The sequence below is a fragment of the Fusarium sambucinum genome, chromosome III (assembly GCF_050947815.1).
Source record: "Fusarium sambucinum isolate potato_lamoka chromosome III, whole genome shotgun sequence".
NCBI classification, from domain to species: Eukaryota; Fungi; Ascomycota; class Sordariomycetes; order Hypocreales; family Nectriaceae; genus Fusarium; species Fusarium sambucinum.
In genome coordinates, this window is record NC_139292.1 from 6,013,333 (window position 1) to 6,031,394 (window position 18,062).

Genomic DNA, 18,062 nt, shown 5'->3' on the forward strand with positions numbered 1-18,062 from the left:
CGGCTGACACGGATTACAGATGTACCTTGGGGCTTGACAAGTGAGTGCCTCATGGATGGTTAAAAATCTTATCATCTCTAACTGACATGTTAAATAGCTAATCCCGCATGCTCGTCAACTCCAACAAGAGGTGGGCCAATGTTCCTAACCACTGTCTCACTGGCATTGCCTGTGCCCAATGCCAGCGTGCTTGAGCTCTAGAAATGCACAGGTTGAGTTCTCGAAAATATCAAGTTATTGTTTCCCTTGTCTTACATCATTCAGTTACTGCTCGTATGCTAGCCTGAACCTCCATTGGTATCCCATATCAACTGCAACAGGGATGAACAGAATAATAGAAATAATTTGGCCAAAACCCCATTCATTTCCAGCATATTCCTGTCCCATGTTCTCAGACATCTTCCCCTGAACTTTCCTCAAAGTGAAGATCACCGACAGCAACGGTACAGACAAGCCAACAACCATAAAGAGAGGTACCACGGCAGCAACTGGCCTGTCACTAAACCACACATTGACTAGGTCCCGCCAAGAAGGCTGAACCCCTGCTTCTTGACCTTCTTGTGCCTTGTCGTTGAGATGGGGGTGTGTTTTGGGAAGGCCGGCAAGGAGCCAGAATGAGAATAGGTATGCGACCAGGGAGGCAGTAAGTTCTAACCCGTTCAAAGACCGATAGGTCATAGTCTCTCCCAGGTGTCTGTACTCTTGGGGGAAACACATATCTTCGATAGCGCCCCAGTTGGTCGACGATACCTCTGACCCTTCGCCATTGCCGATCGGACTGACGTCGAAAGCATGTATGCATCTCGATAGGAAGGGGTAGAATGACAGGGCTATTGTTAAACTCAACAACAGTAATCTGGCATTGTGCTTCACACTGCCCCTCGGGCATGTTTTTGTTCTTGGCTCTAAGAGCGCAACAGGATACAAGAGTGGCATCATGCTCACCACGGCCACAGATTGAGAGATGCGAGCTTCGATGGCGCCCAGATCTACGGTACTGATTCCGTAATCTTTGCGTACAAGCACCGCGATTGTCGCAAGCTGCAAGGAGAGAGCAAAGTATGCGGCTGAGTCAACGAAAGCTGCCAGGCCGGTTTTTGCAATACGATGCCACTGGCTAGTTTTTCCGATTTGCTTAAGTACAATGACTGCAAGGGACAAGAAAACACTGAGTGTGATCTCAAGAACATAGCCGATGGCAACCTGGTATAAGAAATTAGCGATAACTCATTGAAAAGCGGTACTCAGACGAACTCCAATGCCGGATATGTCAGGATTGCCTGTGCCGTATACCGCAGTACATATCTCGTTCTGGCAGGCTTCCAAATTATCCTTATTGAATTGGGTCTTGGAGGCGAGAAGGCGGATGTAGCTACTGAAGTCGTTCAGTTCTATCCATTGCGAGCAATCGACTTTGGGACTCGACATGATGACTGTTGTTTGGTCTGAAGGAAATTCCGCGGGGATGATTCTCCATAGAGAATCATCTTCAAAGACATAAAGTTGGTAATGTGATCCAGCCTGATTTTGTCTTGCCGTATTGCCTCAGCTGCGGCTGAGAATGAACTATCTGCATGCGGGATCCAATTGTAAGATCGAACAGACATTAAGCCCAAAAGTGGCGTGTTATACTTGCTTAATCTGGGCCCAAGCCTTATTATAGCCCTTAAGTTCCTACCAATATGTAAGGCCCTCACTTCTTATCTCACTGACCAGGCTTGCATCTTGAATCAGAAATGTCCAGTTCTATCCAGAGAATATACGATATCAAAATGTCAAACCTCATATCCTACTTCGTTCTCAGCTTCTGCCTCATCGGACTGGTCAAGCCATTGGATAGCGACACAGGATCCGATTCTGTCTGCGGATATATCAATGGCGGTAGGTGCCCTGTCAGTCAGTATCCCAGTCACCAGCTGACAGATAACGTGCGGGATCAGATATTGATCGTGCCCTTGACTGCTCATCTAAATCGTGTGGATTTTTATCCATACTAGGCCACATCAATAAATATGTCGGGTGCTGTAATGGCGTGAAATGTGTCATTCCGACTGTATGTATCGAATCAGGCTCGGCATCCAACAGTTACACTGTGGAGTGGTAGGCGACATTCTGAGCTCAAGTCAAGAACGATGCTAAGACCAAACGCAGCATCGACGACTCCCTCCCGGCATGTGCAACGTATACATGGCCAGAGCTCGAGGCAAAGGGGTACTTCTGCGCACCTTCTAGGACTACCGTAACAGTAATTACAGAAATGACTTCTGGTGGTGAGGCTACTCCAACAACCGAAAGGTCAGCGACGGCGGGTCCACCAGATCTAAGCAGTGATCCTTTTCCAAGGCCAACAGAAACTGCAGCGCGGCCGACTACAACTGTAACGGCCAGTGGGCACCCGCAACCAACAGAGGGTGGTGGACCAAACCTGGGGACCGAACATGGTGAGCCATCACTTAATGACTTCTTTATATAGGGAGCTACACTAACATGTCAACAGATTTGAGCTCACGACAGAGAATTGGCGTAGGAGTCGGCTCAGGGGTTTCTGGGGGATTGCTCTTGGTGTTTTTTGCGTAAGTGGTGAACCCTTTGACACGCATTTGTAGCGAAACCAATTCTAACTCCGATATGGGATCTTTGGGTGTTGTGGGTGGCCAAGGCGAAGGACCAATCCAACCAAGAAACAGCATGTTCCTGGGGGGATAGTACACAAATATGCGCCAGTACCTGCTCTCCAGGCAGCTCTTTGATGCTAGGTCACTGCAACAGTCACAACCGGTGTTGCGATATGATTTTCAGAGGATACAGCCGTCAAAGGCAAGATCCGTGGGGGATGACGGCGAATGGATGATCATCAGGGAGGACTGACTATATAAAATTGAAATCCGTAATGGTAAGTAGTCTTCATATAATCTCGATACACAAATCCCAATAGGTATCGCGGGGTGAACGAACCCAGGGCTAGTAGGGCAATGAGACAAAAAAAAAAAAAAAAAAAAAAAAAAGGCAATGTCTCTGGTTCCTGGACTGGCATGACAGTCAGTCCTGTTTTCTTCAGCGCCACCAGTCAAGACCGCAGGGAGTGTGTTATTGGTGGCAAAGTCCACAGAGATGATCGTACCCTCAGTGGATAGATGATCCGACAAAAACTTGGAGGAATCAGGGCTTGGGAAACTCCAGGCCTTGGTTGTGATCGCACTAGCGATGCAAGTCAACGACAAGATCAAGAACGCCAGCAGTCTCAATCTCTTGTGATTATAATTCACAACAGTGTCAAATCGATTCAGGGAGGTGATGGCAACCACTAATGCGTGTTGATCTTTTAAGATTGAGTCTTCCAAAAATAGCACAGATAGCTGATCAATCAATTTCGCAGATGTCTCCGGTGAGGAAAAGAGAGGGTTAGAAGGGTTCAGTATCCGTAAGGCAAGGTTGAATATAGCCAGTAATGAACGGCCCGCATGCCAGCGGACGGCCACCAAACACGGAAGCCTGTGCAGGGCAGGGGAGCGAAGTCATACCCACCGTACCGTACAATACAGAGTAAGGGTGTCCGTGATGCGGACGAAGTGGATTGAGTTATGCCAGCCACTATCCCCAATGCTGAGCACCCATGTCGTGTTCGGCAGACCATAATATATCAGCATGGGCAGCTCGGAATGAAAACCAGGCTGAACTCGCCAGGTCGGGAATATCGATGTCGACGACGAAAAACTGTTATCCAGCCATACGGGTTGCAAACAAACTTCATTTGCGCATATATTGGCGACCGTTGGGAGAGAGAAGGTGGCTATGGCTAAACTAACAGGGTCTTAGTGATACTGAAACTTGGGCGATGGTACCTCGGGCAATATACTTATTAATGCGAATCGACGCTCGATGAATTCACAACCTCCGTCTGCTGCAAAGCCGGTTATTCCGGCGGGACTAGAGATCCGCGAAGGCATGAAATCTGTATGTCCAAGCTGTATTATTAATAACCACACAGCCATAGTATCTACAATCTACAGTGGTCAATATGAATATCCACAGGTCCCTTGATCAAAGTTAATCTCCATGGGGTTTTGACTTGGCATCACATCGCTATCGTGGGTTTAACTGTTACGGTTTGATTCATCTCTTGGCGGCCTTGACAAGGGATAGACATGACAGATTGTTAGGGCATGATATTAGTGACAGACCCTGTTCGAAGATAGTCGAACAGGCTTTCCTTGCTGACAAAGTTCGAGTTTGTCGCGCCAGGAGTGCCCTAGAACTTATCCAAAGCTTTTGTTGTGTATACGCCGTGCAGTCAGTCGACCAGACCAAATGGTCTTACGAGCGAGCGACAGCAATCATCGATCTCCTGCATTGGCGTGCAAGCACCCATTAACCTTGGAACTCTGAGAACAAATTGGGTCGCGAATTACTATGTACCTCGCGGCCCTTTTATGAAGGAGTTGACGCGATCCACAAATGATATTCGAACAAGGACAAACGAAGTAATTGTTTTGCAGATGTCGACAAAAGGGGTAAGTCCCGCAACTAATGTAGGAACCCAATCATCTTGACCAACCACAAACACGAGAGCATACTTGGGTTTGGTGATAACCTTATATGAAGGATGCATAAAACAAGGAATTATCATCTTTCGTGTCTGTTGGCTTTATGTAAGTATAGTACTCTGTAAAACTTAAACCAACTCAAACCCACAGCAAGTTTTATGCAGCTAGATAACAGATCGATTGAACAAATTCCAGAATTGCGGACGGCCCCTCTGGTGTGTGTATGATCGGCAGAACTGAGGTTGATTCATCTGGAAGAGCTTTGTCTACAAGATATAGTTGTCCTTTTCTTTTCCTGGATCTTAGCTGTATCTCAAGCTTTGTATAGTCTCACCAGTTTCTCCGACTGTAATAGGGTCAGCGATTCGTGGTTCACACTTGCACATTTTTAAACTTTGTCAACACACCCGTTGATGCCGAAATGTGGCGTTTTCATGTCCCTTCCACAATGATTGCGAATCGAAACGAGAATTTCGAGGTGCCTGTAATAGGTTAATGCACGTATTGTTGGCTGTTGAATATCGGGACGCTTTGGTATCGAGTCAACCAACAGTCCCATCGATATTTTGTTGCAGGGTTGGATACCGAGACATTGGCTACTGGTTGGATCATTAGCGTGATCTTGATATGATGCACCTTCGATAATTGCTCGAAGAGAAAGCTCCTCAATTGTGGTGCAGCATAAAAAAAATATTGATATGAAGTATAAATCCCTGCCAGGACTCGTAGATTCTCAAGACTGCTGTCAACCCTGATATAGCACATGTATGTTTGGTTGCTCTTTAGAAGACTACGCGTCTTATACGTCAAATGTCGTATCTCGAGCAGATTATTGACATTGAGTTTTCCATAAAAGCAAGATTCACGAGACACGTGGATCGAAACGGGTCAGCGCCGTATGCATATTAGCTGACGTGCGCCGCTTCGTAGATAGCCCCATTTGCATATATTTGGGATTGTATAGTGCATAACTTATGAAATCTTCATGAATTGTAGCATTGAACTGCGGCGCGCGACCATGGGGAGTGCATTGACGAGCAAATGAACTCGGAGCCTCCACCTGTCTTGGAAGGTCAGCTTCAGCCAAGCTTCTGTGAGTGCAAAGGAAGACGATAGCTGCAAGGTATAGAATCGTCCACCCGCACTTCTGAACTTGTATGTACTGTATATAAACTTAGTCAATGTTGTCGTTTAGTGTTTCGTCGTTCAGAATATCAAGAAAATTGTAGAGCGGTTCATACTCATCGCAACCGAAATCGATGTCGAACTGCAGTTACATATCGACAGTTGTGGTTAAACCGAATAAATTGAGGGTGTTCTGAAACCAAGCCAAGTCTAGCCTAGATCTGCGGTATAACATCCTTCTTTGGGTGATAGAGGGTACGGTACGTAGTCGACTTTGTTGTTCCTGAATATCATTCGTAAACTCGTCATGGACCACATGAAGGTAAAGCTGGTCGGACTTGATCGAATTCACACCGCCGACAAGTCAAACATGATGTCGCTACTCCAGAGGTTGGTCGAGCACTGGGCCGATGGCTCCTAGAGGGACTGGAACTTGCGTGTTGAGCGTCTTTTTGAAGATCCAACGCCTTATGTAGATCGCGTGTTCCATTGGTGACTGGTGGCAGCACATTCCAAGTTTCCATCCAAGGTATTGGATGAGGTGGCTTGCTTACAGGCGGGTTCAGCGGTCGCAGCGGCTCCAGTAGTACCCCAGTGGATGGCGTGGCAGAGTAAAATGGTCATAAGGGGGGTGGTTGCGGTTCAGGGGGTCTACTTTGATGAAATCCAGGGGATGGTTGGAAGCGGCGGTCGGAAGATTGAGGCACAAAAGCCCGGAAATGAGGACATCTCTAGGCACAAGAGACTTTCTTCTTCTTCTTCAAGGGCCGAGGCGTGTCTGAATGGTACTATACTGTCAAACAGGTAAAATCGCCCGTGTTTGACGAGACTCTTGCGAGATGGCTGCGGCTTATTTGCCCTGAACCTTTTATTAGCCTTGTGACGGATAACGCCTGAGGCTACCACAATTTCAAGATAATGTTTCTTTCTGTCTCGCCGCAGTTTTGTATGCGTTTGTGCTTGTGCTCGTGCTTGTGCCTGTCAGTGGTTGAGGACAGACCTGAGCAAAGATGTTTCCATGATTGACGGCGTGGTTTCGTGTTTGCGCCCAGGCCTATGTAGACCGACCACGGACAGGCAGGGAAGGCACGGTGGCATCAGGTACGTGCGGTTAGGCAGTTTGTTCCCATTAGAGTTGTGCATACTGTTATTCAGGGTTTGTGCAACTTGGTTACGGTACACAAAATCCACGGGAAGAAATAATTCTCACGCCAGGTCGAACTCATAAGATAGGTGATGTACCGTTTAGTCGTTGTCTAACGGGAGCGCCAATCAAAAGGTTGCATTTTGGCTTCGTGGTCGGCAAAATCAGTGCTCAGGTGCACCAATTGGTGCGTGTTCGGTCGGATTAGAGGGCCTTAGCGGGTTGACCGTCGACGAAAAAGCTTATGCAATGCGTGATTTTGTGCAAAAGAGGAATCTGACCTCCTTAGCTTATCCGCCAGCTTCTCGAGTTGATCCAAGATGGAGACCAAATCCTTGCTAGATCCCTGACAGTGGCTCCACTAGGCGGAAGGTGCCCCTGCACCCCCTGTTCCTTTGTCTCGCCGTCTCTTTGCCTCTACTGGCTGCTGCTCTGAGGCCCCATGTCTGGCTTGGCTCTCCCCTTCACTTGCACGTCTGGTCCCTTTCCTTTTCCTGTTCTCTCTGACTCGCTTCGCCTCGCTTCTGCTACCTTTCTCTCCTTCCATCCCCCATCTAACTCCCATCTCCTCTTTCAACAAAACAAGCCACTACCTCCGGCCGTTCGTTCGTTCCAGTCCCTCTTTCACCTCCCCACACTTTCAAAGCGTTTGTTCTTTCTTCATCTCTGTCTGAAGCGTATCGTGTTCAGTATCACGATCATCGCTCTCTCTTACCGTTCTCACCACGTCTTTTTTTTTTTATTCACGGCATCTTGATCTTGATTCAACTGCCTCACCTCAACCGTCTCACAGCCGATACAGTCGACCTTAGATTACTGTCGTCTTATTACTACTCGACGACACCGCTAGGCCAAGCCGTCGAATTCATCAAATATACAGGAGGAATTCAAGTGCAGCCAACAACGACGACAAGCACGAATCGATCACCTATCGACTGAGAATCTATTGCGGATAAGAGCCCGATAAACCGACGACTTTTGGATTCGGCTCGCTTCGATTGCAGTTGATCTGACTCGAAGTCCGTGTCGACAATCAACATATCATAATTCTAGCATACTGGCTTCTCTCTAAATTTGCGGTATTCAAATTACCCATCATGAAGAACTCGTCACTTTTTTCAATGGCCGTTGCGGCTGCTAGTCTGGTTGGTGTCAACGGACAAGTCAGTGGAAAGATAAGGGGAGAACAATGGCCTGTTGCAAAACCCGTCTTGAACGAGATGAAGGGCCAGGGCTGCTGGAAATCCATTGGCAATATGACGGAGGTATATTCGGGAACCTCGACAACATCTGGCTACTGCTGGAATCTGTGCAAAAAGAAGTACGCTGTATTCGCTCTACAGGCTTCTTCATGTTACTGTGGTCAGCTTTACCCTCAAGAAGGCGACGAGGTTGACGATGACAAATGCGACTGGGAATGCCCTGCTTTTCCTTTCGAGGCTTGTGGTGCACTCAAGAAGTACTACTCTGTCTTCAACACAGGAAATGTACTTGGACCCGACAACTACGTGGAGGAGAAATCGACCTCGAGTGCTGCGCCCTCGTCAACCGAGGCCGCTTCCAGCACCGCCGCTGGAGATGATTCTCCTGCCTCAACCCAAACCGACGAAGCAGCTGCAAGCTCAGAGGCCGCCGCCGATGATGATAAGAAAGACGGCCCTAACGTAGCCGCTATCGCCGCCGGAGTTGTGGTGGGTGTTGTGGTGGTTGCTGCCATTGGTGGTGGCGCCATCTTCTTTGTTCGCCGCCGACGAAACGCAGAGATAGAGGAGGAGCATCGACGAAACGCTGCTGTGAATGCATTCATCAACGGCTCCAAGCCCCCGGGCAGCAGCGGCAGCATCTCCATGACCGATTCCCGTCTTGATCCCGTTATGGCCCATCGACGGCTCAGCGATGGCAGTATCGCCGATAACCAAGATTACTCCCGACGAATCCTACGGGTAAGTTCGCATGTTGCAGAGAACTCTCGATTACCAAGCTAACATAACACTAGGTCACCAACGCTTAATCGAGTCTCCAGTCTCGACTATTCAAGGTCTATACTTCTCATCTGTTTCTCACTTGGCATTCACGGCGTTTTATTGGGATGATAGTTCATGTCTGTTTGCCAATCGATCACTCGACGATTAGGCGGCGTTTGATTTTCGGGCGTAGGACTAGACATTTTTCTACTATTTTGCGTCTGCGGAAATTACGACTGGATTTGATCAATCATGCTCCATGGCCGGCTACCTCTACGCCATCCACTCATTACCTCCTTACTTTTTTTTTAACAAAACGCCTTGACCGAAGCGACTGGAGAAGATGGGAATAATGCCGCAAGTGTCCTACTAGAAGTCATACTTCCCTCTGTCCATATTATGGACATCGTCTTGGCATAGGGGCATTTTAGCGGCACTCATACCCGCGTGTAATTGGCACGTCTGTTTTCTTTTCTTTACGACTAGGAGTCTTGTCTCCTATGTACAAATTCTTTCCGTCCTTTTAGAAGACGGGGATAAACCCAAAAAGAGGAGGGCGATAGGTCCTTTTGGGACATGGTGGATAGTGTGATACAGAACAAGGTGTCACAGATGCACTCGGACGCGGGACGGACGTCAACCCCTGAGAGATATTACGAATTCGGTGGGTTGACTGGAAGTACGGGATGTTCTCTCGTCGCTTTATTTATTTTTCAACTTGGTTGTTGTCTTCACCTATTATCATGGTTGTGGTCCCGCCTGTATGTAGGATTTCGCATAGTCATATACCACCACTTAAGACTTAAATTTTGAGATGATGTTCAAGGGGTTATTTGTCCGATGATATTCATGGCACTTTAAAGCGCCAATGCATATAGATTGAAGAGCTATCGACACCACCCACGTGTTCCATGTACTATCGAACATGCAACTTTGATTGGACTAAGTAATGACTTCGCAGCTGCTCGTTCATGGCGCGGACACCTCGTTCGTCTAACCCTCGCAAGTGCGTGGCTTTCACATCCCCTTTGTTTCTCAATAGGTTTCGGTGATTTATCAACTGGGCACACTACTATCCAATCTCGCCTTCTAGACATGTGCCAGATTCTGCAACAGATCATTAAGAACGAAGATTTGTCGAAAAGCCCAACAACGCGTCACAATGACTCAATGAATAAATACACAACTCGCCTCCAGGATGAAAGACGGGTTGTGCAAAAACCTACTAAAACCAACTAATGGTATAGGGTAGGCTGTGACAACTTGTCACGTGATTCGACAACAGCTTGTCGCGATGCCTGTCGCGTTAGAAAAGTTTCTAGCATCATAACGAACAGCCCAAACAAAGGAATTCAGCAAATAGCAGTGCACTCTCACCATCGCCCTACATCTCCCAAAACAAATCAAGCTACAGTTTAAGCAGTTTAATCCGTTGGGATATTGCCGCCATCTTTTACAGGGCTCAATTGCCCGACTTTAATTTCCAACATGGGCCCTATTTCAGCACCTCGAATCCGTCGCACGGCGCAAAACACTCAGTTCACGTAAGTTCACCTGCTCGCACCCAGCCCGCTAGATTGAACAGGATCTGACTGTTCTAGATACAATATTTCGCGCCGCGTAAACGATGTCCAGACGTATCCTGTATACTCTCCCCAAGGCGCTACCGTTCTCATTTATGGCCATGAGAATGGTGTGACGATTGCATGGCGAGGAGGCAAGCGATTCAAGACAGTCAAAAAGGCACCCCAACCCGAAAAGCAGAATGGAGCTGCGGATGATTCTGTTATGATTATCGATTCGGACGACGATGAACCACCAGCAAAGTCAAAGGCAGCATCTCAGTATGAGGATAAACCACAGTTTGAGGACGAGGTTGAGGATAGCCCATACCCCGAAATAGTACAGACTCTCGACCTTGCGCTCGGAACGGCGATCCTGAAGGTCGCCGTTATGCCCATGACCCCAACGCCCGCAGAGGACGCTGCTTGGGGAGGGGCCAAAGTGCTCACCGACAAGATGGTTTTTGCTGTCTCATGTGTCACCAACGATGTCTATGTCATTACGCTTCCTCTCACTCCTCCTTCGCCAGAGAGTAAGGCGAGACTCGAGCTTAGAAATGATCTTCTAGCAGGCAGGGCAGGCTCCGGAGCTTGGGGCGAGTCGCTCATCCTACTTGGTGGCCAGAACAAGCACAGCGAGGGCATTGCTATCAACCTGATTATGCCAACAGCCACCGAGCGACCTGGTACGAAGCCTAGAGCAGTCGTGGCCTCGCACTCCCGCGAGGCTTCTGGAGTGCTCCGACTTTGGGACGTCCCTCTAGATGCCAGTGACAAGCCCTCCAAAACTGTCGAGCCATTCCAAACCGAGTATCTACCTAACCCCCTCACAAGCATATCCTTCAACCCCACGCATACTACACAGCTGCTTGCTGTTTCAGCCCTCCAGGGAGTTCGTGTTTACGATTTTGCACGACCTTCTTTTACCGACACGGATGCCACCGGACCCTTTCCAGTCCAGGGCTCATGGTTGCTGTCCATGTACCAGCCCTTTGCTCGACCCTCATCGACAAGAAAACCAGTTATTGATGCTGTTTGGATAACACACGGACGCGCGATACTGGTGCTCCTTGCCGATGGAATGTGGGGCATTTGGGACGTTGACGGTGTTAGTCCTTCTGGACCGGGTGCTATTCTATCTAGCAAACTCCAGACTGGTGTCAAGGGAGCTGCTATGACGACCTTTAGCGTCTCTGGATATGTAGAGGGAACAAGCTCACTCCGAAGTCTTACGACGCAGAACAAGGAGCAGACCACCGGAGAGTTTGCGCCCATGACTCCTCACACTCGACGACAAGCTACCGCTTCGTTAAGCTCTGCCATCACACTTGACCGCTTGGCCACTATCCGAGGTGGCATCAAGGTGCTGTCTTTGCCGAGTAGTGGAAGTGCAATCCAAGACGAGACAATCGTCTTTTGGGTCGGTGATCTGGAACACGTTTGTGTCATCCCTGGTATAACACGGTTCTGGGATTCTCAACTGCGACAGGCTACTGGCACTGGTGGCGACATCTTCAGTGGCTCGCAGCCGGTGAAGATGATCAAGCTACTGGATTTATCAACTGGGCTACTTGGCGAGAGATGCTGCGGAGTTGGTCTGTTGATAGACCCAGATCACAGTATCACCGCCCAAGACAGCAGCATACCAGCGGATGTTATTGTGTATGGCGAGACCAGGATTGTCCTTGTCAGGGACGGAGAAGATGGACCAGGCAAGATTGTTGGTGCCGTGGCCAACGCACGAAGACGAAACCTGTTTTCCAAGGGAGACAAGTCTGATGCTATTATTGTGCATGGCAAACAAACAAGACCTGCCAAGAACTTATTCAACCTAAGCACCGTGAAGCCGGGTACATTGCGGCTTCGATCTGCCTTGGGCAAACATGGTATTGAGGGCGAATCAGACACTGATCTGCCACCCCGACCAGCGGTCGGTTTCGACTTTATGGATACGCTTAACGCAGCAGCGGACGTCACAGTTGATGACGACGAACGAAACTTGGAAGTTGAGATGCTGGATATCATGGAGATTGACAAAACACTCGAGAACATGGACAATAGCCGAAGAAGGATATAGGACTGCTGGTTGTAAACGAAAATCGAGGAACTGACTAAAGCGATTAGATGCTAGGAACGAGATAATGAAGAGTGCTGGGGACGAGACGATACCCCTACGACATACATGCGATTCATTTGCATGGTCACGATTGCGATCGTGAGATTCTGACTCCTTTTCCTGCCCAACCTTTCCAATCATCAATGTGACATGATCCGCACGGCAAGGTGGAGCGCAAGGCGAGAATCATCCTTGACTGCTCTGTATTCCGAGCGGTATATCAAAGAATGCTGGCACTCCGTGTGCTTGTTCGACGTCTCAGTGGTGGGTTGGGAAGAGGTTTCGGTGCTCCGAGCACCCTTCCGGCTCTTTAGGGTGCGTCCTGTTATCTACTGACTGATGGATTCTCTGGAATTTTCGAGGTTCGCCTCGAGGATAACGGTGGTCAAGAGGTTGGTGGGGGACGTAGTGACCTGGGCTGGGAGCTTGAACGTCGATACATTTATCTTGATCTTATGTAGTTGTCCACTGTGTGATATGTCTAAATAGTCTCTCGCCCTTGAATTCCCATGTTGGCAGAAAATTCACAATCCTCCTACTTGACAACGTGTGAATAGGATGTTTAGCTTGAATATGAACCTAATTTGAATCATTCACAGACGTGGTATATTGTCTTCATCTGTCGTTTAATAATATATGTAGTGTCGTTATTTCATCGTATAGCTCGTTCATCAACTCCAGGCAGTCACGGTGTGGGGTCAATTAAGACCCCTACGGTTTCCGGCGCGACAGGCGCGTTATGACGTCCACGCGCGTTAAGTCCTTTCCTTCTTCTTTCTCTTGTGCACTTCCATTTCTTCTTCCCCATTGCTCAGCTACCCTTTCCCCCCCTCGTTACCAGAATTCTTCTATCGCTATTTTGTTTCGTCCTCGACAAACATAAAGGGTTTTGAAGCAAACAAACCGCAAATATGGGTATTAAACAACTCTTCCAGATCATCAAGGAGGAAGCTCCAGATGCGATCAAGGAGAGTGAGATCAAGAACCAGTTTGGTCGCAAGGTTGCCATTGTAAGTTCAAAATTGATGAGAACCGGCGCAAACAACACAAGCTTACAGTGTCCAGGATGCCTCAATGAGTATCTACAGTTTCCTCATCGCCGTACGATCCGAAGGTCAGCAGCTCACAAATGAGAGTGGCGAGACGACGTCGCATCTCATGGGCATGTTTTACCGTACTCTCCGCATGGTCGATAACGGTATCAAGCCCCTGTACGTTTTCGATGGTGCACCGCCCAAGCTCAAGTCTGGCGAGTTGGCCAAGCGTTTCCAGCGCAAACAAGAGGCTACCGAAGGCTTGGAGGAGGCTAAGGAGACGGGTACAGCAGAAGATATTGAGAAGTTCTCACGACGAACTGTTCGCGTCACTCGCGAGCACAACGCTGACTGCCAACGCTTGTTGAAGCTCATGGGCATTCCCTACATTATTGCGCCTACCGAAGCTGAGGCTCAGTGTGCTGTCTTGGCCCAGGCTGGCAAGGTATATGCAGCTGCCAGTGAGGATATGGATACCCTCTGCTTCAACACCCCAATCCTCCTACGACATCTTACATTCAGCGAGCAAAGGAAGGAACCTATCCAGGAGATCCGTCTGGAAAAGGTTCTTGAAGGTCTGAACATGGAAAGGAAGCAGGTATGTTCACTTAGCCACTACAGGTTATGTTTCGAACTAACGACCCGATCTAGTTTGTTGATCTTTGCATTTTGCTCGGCTGCGATTACCTAGACCCAATTCCCAAGGTCGGACCCAGCACTGCCCTCAAGTTGATCCGCGACCACGGCTCCTTAGAGAAGGTTGTTGAGGCAATGGAGAAGGACCCCAAGAAGAAGTATGTCATCCCTGAGGATTGGCCCTACAAGGACGCACGGGATCTATTCTTCGAGCCGGATGTGCGCCAGGCCGACCATCCTGACTGTGACTTCAAGTGGGAGAAGCCCGACATGGAAGGCCTCGTCAAATTCCTGGTCACCGAAAAGGGTTTCTCAGAGGACCGTGTTCGCAGTGGAGGTGCTCGCTTAGAGAAGAACCTCAAGAGCTCTCAGCAAGCTCGGCTCGAGGGCTTTTTCAAGCCGATTCCTAAGACAGAAGAAGAGAAGGCAGCGCACAAGCGAAAGCTGGAGGAGAAGAACGAGGGGAAGAGAAAGAAGGCCAAACAGGAGAAGAAGGACAAGGCAGCTTCCAAGGCGAAGCCCCGAGGTACCAAGTAATCGGAATTTGGACGACGTTCCAACTAAGTAACGAGATGTAATGTACTGGAGGGAAGTACGGAAAAGCCAGGCTACACAGTGGTACCGGCAATGGCGTATCGGAGTTACTAGGCGTGGTACATACCACTTGGGGACTTTTACCTACCTATGATTGTCATTAGGTACTCGATGGATTTTAGAGAGATATGTATGTTGTGATAAACGGAAGACAAAGGAGCAATAAACCAAAACCTCTCGATATATGCGGGTGAAGAAGAGATACATGGCGTGAATGATGTTACTGCCTATAAGAAAGAGAACATTGTTGTTTTAGTAGTAAGTTTAAACAAGGACCTCTATGCACTACGTTAATGTTCTGTAGTAGGTGGACCATCAGGATTGTATTGAGTCGGCTGATATGGCTACTATGTCTGAGAATAAGCTTTAACCAAATGAACCAACCGAAATACCCGCGTTTCAAAGACACATGCAAGTAGTAAATATACGGGACCCTTCCGCATTCTCAATCTACATTAATTGCCCGTCCCCCAAGGGGGTATTCTCTTTGTGAAGCGTACGAGTCGTGAGAAGCATAACCTCGGAGTCTACATTTGGCAATACTCCGTCTCCAATTGGACAGCGGTCAGGTACCTCGGCATCCTCCATATGACATCAACGGTCGCAACGAGCATGCGCTAGAGCAATTCTTTGTTACTGCGGCTCCTTCACATGCTTTTTACCGTCGGAATTTATAGCAATGGCGCATGGCACATGATCTTGGCCATGACCGCATCGAGTAAGTAAATGCCGTGGGAAGCACGACTCATGACCTGAACTTCTGTTCGACGTCGACGGGAGTATCTATTCCCCAGACGAAGGACAAGGCCCGCTCAGCAGAAACATGGGGGTGGAGCATATCTTACCTCTACCTAGTGCATGTAGTAACTGTATCACTCACTGAACATGTGATTGTAATCCTGATTCCCAGCTACTTTTTTGCCGAACATAGAAATTATTAAAAAGATCGTGTTAAAGGATTTCGATCTTTTCTTCTTCCTTTTCCCTTCTTCCCATATTTCTGTGATATCCTTCCTCTCTTAGTGATTGTCTTTCCCTTGCCATCGCGCTTCACTATCACATCAACAACCCAACCGCAATCATGTCAAAGACCTTTACCACAAGCGACGTTGCGTCACATAACAAGCCTGGAGACTTGTACATTATTGTCGACGGCGATGTCTACGACCTGACAAAGTTCCAGGACGATCACCCTGGTGAGTAAACCAGCCAGCATCCCTCACAATGCGCGTCTGACTCGTTATTAGGCGGCAAAAAGATCCTCCAACGCGTTGCTGGTAAGGACGCATCCAAGCAGTTCTGGAAGTACCACAACGAGGGAATCCTGAAGAAATACAAGAACCAGCTTCTGGTCGGCTCTCTTGGCTCCAAGCCCAAGGCTCCCGAACCCAAACCTGCGGCCAATGCGGCACCTACGCCCAAGGCTGTCAAGACTGTTGAGAAGGAAGTTGCCGCCAAAGAGGAAGAAGCCGAGGCTCTGGAGCCCTTTGGTGACCAGATTCCCTTTGCTGACCCTGCTTGGTATCAAAGTGTATGTTTAACACGAAATGCGCCTTCTTCAGTCTAGTGCTTACAATTGTAGTACCACTCACCTTACTTCAACGAATCTCATGCTGCTCTGCGTGCCGAGATCCGTGAATGGATAGAGAGCGACATCGAGCCTCATGTCACTGACTGGGACGAGGCCAAGGAGGTCCCCGAAGAGATTTACAAGGAGATGGGCCGCCGTGGCTACCTTGCCGGTCTTCTCGGTGTCAAGTACCCAACTCAATATGCTCCCAAGGGTGGTGTCAAGTCCGTCCCTGCTGAGAAGTGGGATCTCTTCCACGAGATGATCATCACTGATGAGCTGTCCCGCACTGGCTCTGGTGGTTTCGTCTGGAATATTATTGGTGGTTTCGGTATCGGCTGCCCTCCTCTTATGAAGTTTGGCAAGAAGGCACTCAAGGACCGCATCATACCCGGTATTCTCAGTGGCGAGAAGCGAATCTGCTTGGCTATCACGGAGCCTGATGCTGGCAGTGATGTTGCCAACTTGACATGCGAGGCCAAGTTGAGTGAGGATGGAAAGCACTATATCGTCAACGGCGAGAAGAAGTGGATCACCAACGGTATCTGGTCCGACTACTTTACCGTTGCTGTACGAACTGGTGAGGCTGGAATGAACGGTGTGTCTCTGCTTCTCATTGAGCGTAGCGAGGGTGTCTCGACCCGACGTATGCCCTGCCAAGGTGTCCTTTCTTCAGGCACAACATACATCACCTTTGAGGACGTCAAGGTCCCCATCGAGAACCTCCTTGGCAAGGAAAACCAAGGCTTCAAGGGTAAGTTTTGTTGCACACGAATTTCTTAGGACTTAGGCTAACACACTCTCAGTTATCATGACCAACTTCAACCATGAGCGTATGGGTATTATCATCCAGTCACTCCGATTCTCTCGTGTTTGCTACGAGGAGTCCGTCAAGTACGGCAGCAAGCGACGCACCTTTGGCAAGAAACTCATCGACCACCCTGTCATCCGTATGAAGCTTGCGCATATGGCCCGCCAAATAGAGGCTTCATACAACTGGCTTGAGAATCTCATCTACCAGTGCGAGCGCATGGGGGAGACCGAGGCTATGCTGCGACTTGGAGGTCCCATCGCTGGTCTTAAGGCACAGTCTACACTCACCTTTGAGTTCTGCGCCCGAGAGGCCAGTCAGATCTTTGGAGGCCTGAGCTACTCTCGTGGTGGACAGGGCGCCAAGGTAGAGCGACTCTACCGTGATGTGAGAGCGTACGCTATCCCAGGTGGCAGTGAAGAAATTATGCTTGATCTCAGCATGCGGCAGAGCTTGAGAGTGGCGAAGGCGGTAGGCATGAAACTCTAAAGAGTTGGGATTAAATGTCTTGTATGAGTACTGCACCGCATTGTGGAGTTTTTAAGTATTTGTTGAATATTAGCCATGGCTTGAATATGAGGCCATATTAGTCAATGATGGATACCATTTTCTAAAACAAAGATTCAGTATTAAAGATTAGGACCGAGCAGGTTGTAGTGTATGTCCATGAGTGACCACACGAACCAGTTAAACTGTGAATTTCATGTTGTTCATTCTATGATTATTGGTCAATTGATCCTGGAGGTCATGATAGGCGATACACAATGATCCATATTTACACGTTGGAAGGTTTAATATAAGTAGATGGTCCGTTGACAACCATCAATTGACATTACCGGTGAGCATATGATTCATTTAAGCCGATACAGCCCTCAGGGATAGCGAATGGAAACTGACACTTTGTTAGTATCCAGTTTATGAGGAGAGATGCTTCATCAACACCCTGATTCCCTACATGCCTT

General features: G+C 48.5%; 6 protein-coding genes across 6 annotated transcripts; 5 read left to right on the forward strand and 1 right to left on the reverse strand.

Moving 5' to 3' along the window:
• Positions 1 to 264: 264 nt before the first annotated feature.
• Positions 265 to 1,428, reverse strand: FSST1_012163 (uncharacterized protein; the record flags this gene model as incomplete). Its single annotated transcript, XM_083235364.1, has 2 exons — positions 265 to 1,203; positions 1,255 to 1,428. 2 exons carry the CDS (start codon positions 1,426 to 1,428, stop codon positions 265 to 267), a joined length of 1,113 nt encoding a protein of 370 aa, XP_083081859.1.
• Positions 1,429 to 1,772: 344 nt separating this feature from the next.
• On the forward strand, positions 1,773 to 2,577 carry FSST1_012164 (uncharacterized protein; the record flags this gene model as incomplete). The annotated part of the gene is made up of 4 exons (XM_083235365.1): positions 1,773 to 1,881; positions 1,941 to 2,100; positions 2,152 to 2,441; positions 2,498 to 2,577. The coding sequence occupies 4 exons, from the start codon at positions 1,773 to 1,775 to the stop codon at positions 2,575 to 2,577; spliced, it is 639 nt and encodes a 212-aa protein (XP_083081860.1).
• Positions 2,578 to 7,910: 5,333 nt separating this feature from the next.
• Positions 7,911 to 8,824, forward strand: FSST1_012165 (uncharacterized protein; the record flags this gene model as incomplete). Its single annotated transcript, XM_083235366.1, has 2 exons — positions 7,911 to 8,756; positions 8,810 to 8,824. The coding sequence occupies 2 exons, from the start codon at positions 7,911 to 7,913 to the stop codon at positions 8,822 to 8,824; spliced, it is 861 nt and encodes a 286-aa protein (XP_083081861.1).
• A 1,441-nt stretch (positions 8,825 to 10,265) lies between these two features.
• FSST1_012166 (uncharacterized protein) lies at positions 10,266 to 12,416 on the forward strand (the record flags this gene model as incomplete). The annotated part of the gene is made up of 2 exons (XM_083235368.1): positions 10,266 to 10,321; positions 10,379 to 12,416. 2 exons carry the CDS (start codon positions 10,266 to 10,268, stop codon positions 12,414 to 12,416), a joined length of 2,094 nt encoding a protein of 697 aa, XP_083081862.1.
• Positions 12,417 to 13,366: 950 nt separating this feature from the next.
• FSST1_012167 (multifunctional nuclease RAD27) lies at positions 13,367 to 14,662 on the forward strand (the record flags this gene model as incomplete). The annotated part of the gene is made up of 3 exons (XM_083235369.1): positions 13,367 to 13,465; positions 13,521 to 14,087; positions 14,141 to 14,662. The coding sequence occupies 3 exons, from the start codon at positions 13,367 to 13,369 to the stop codon at positions 14,660 to 14,662; spliced, it is 1,188 nt and encodes a 395-aa protein (XP_083081863.1).
• A 1,138-nt stretch (positions 14,663 to 15,800) lies between these two features.
• On the forward strand, positions 15,801 to 17,589 carry FSST1_012168 (acyl-CoA dehydrogenase/oxidase; the record flags this gene model as incomplete). Its single annotated transcript, XM_083235370.1, has 4 exons — positions 15,801 to 15,915; positions 15,967 to 16,250; positions 16,302 to 17,043; positions 17,096 to 17,589. The coding sequence occupies 4 exons, from the start codon at positions 15,801 to 15,803 to the stop codon at positions 17,587 to 17,589; spliced, it is 1,635 nt and encodes a 544-aa protein (XP_083081864.1).
• Between the last annotated feature and the right edge of the window lie 473 nt (positions 17,590 to 18,062).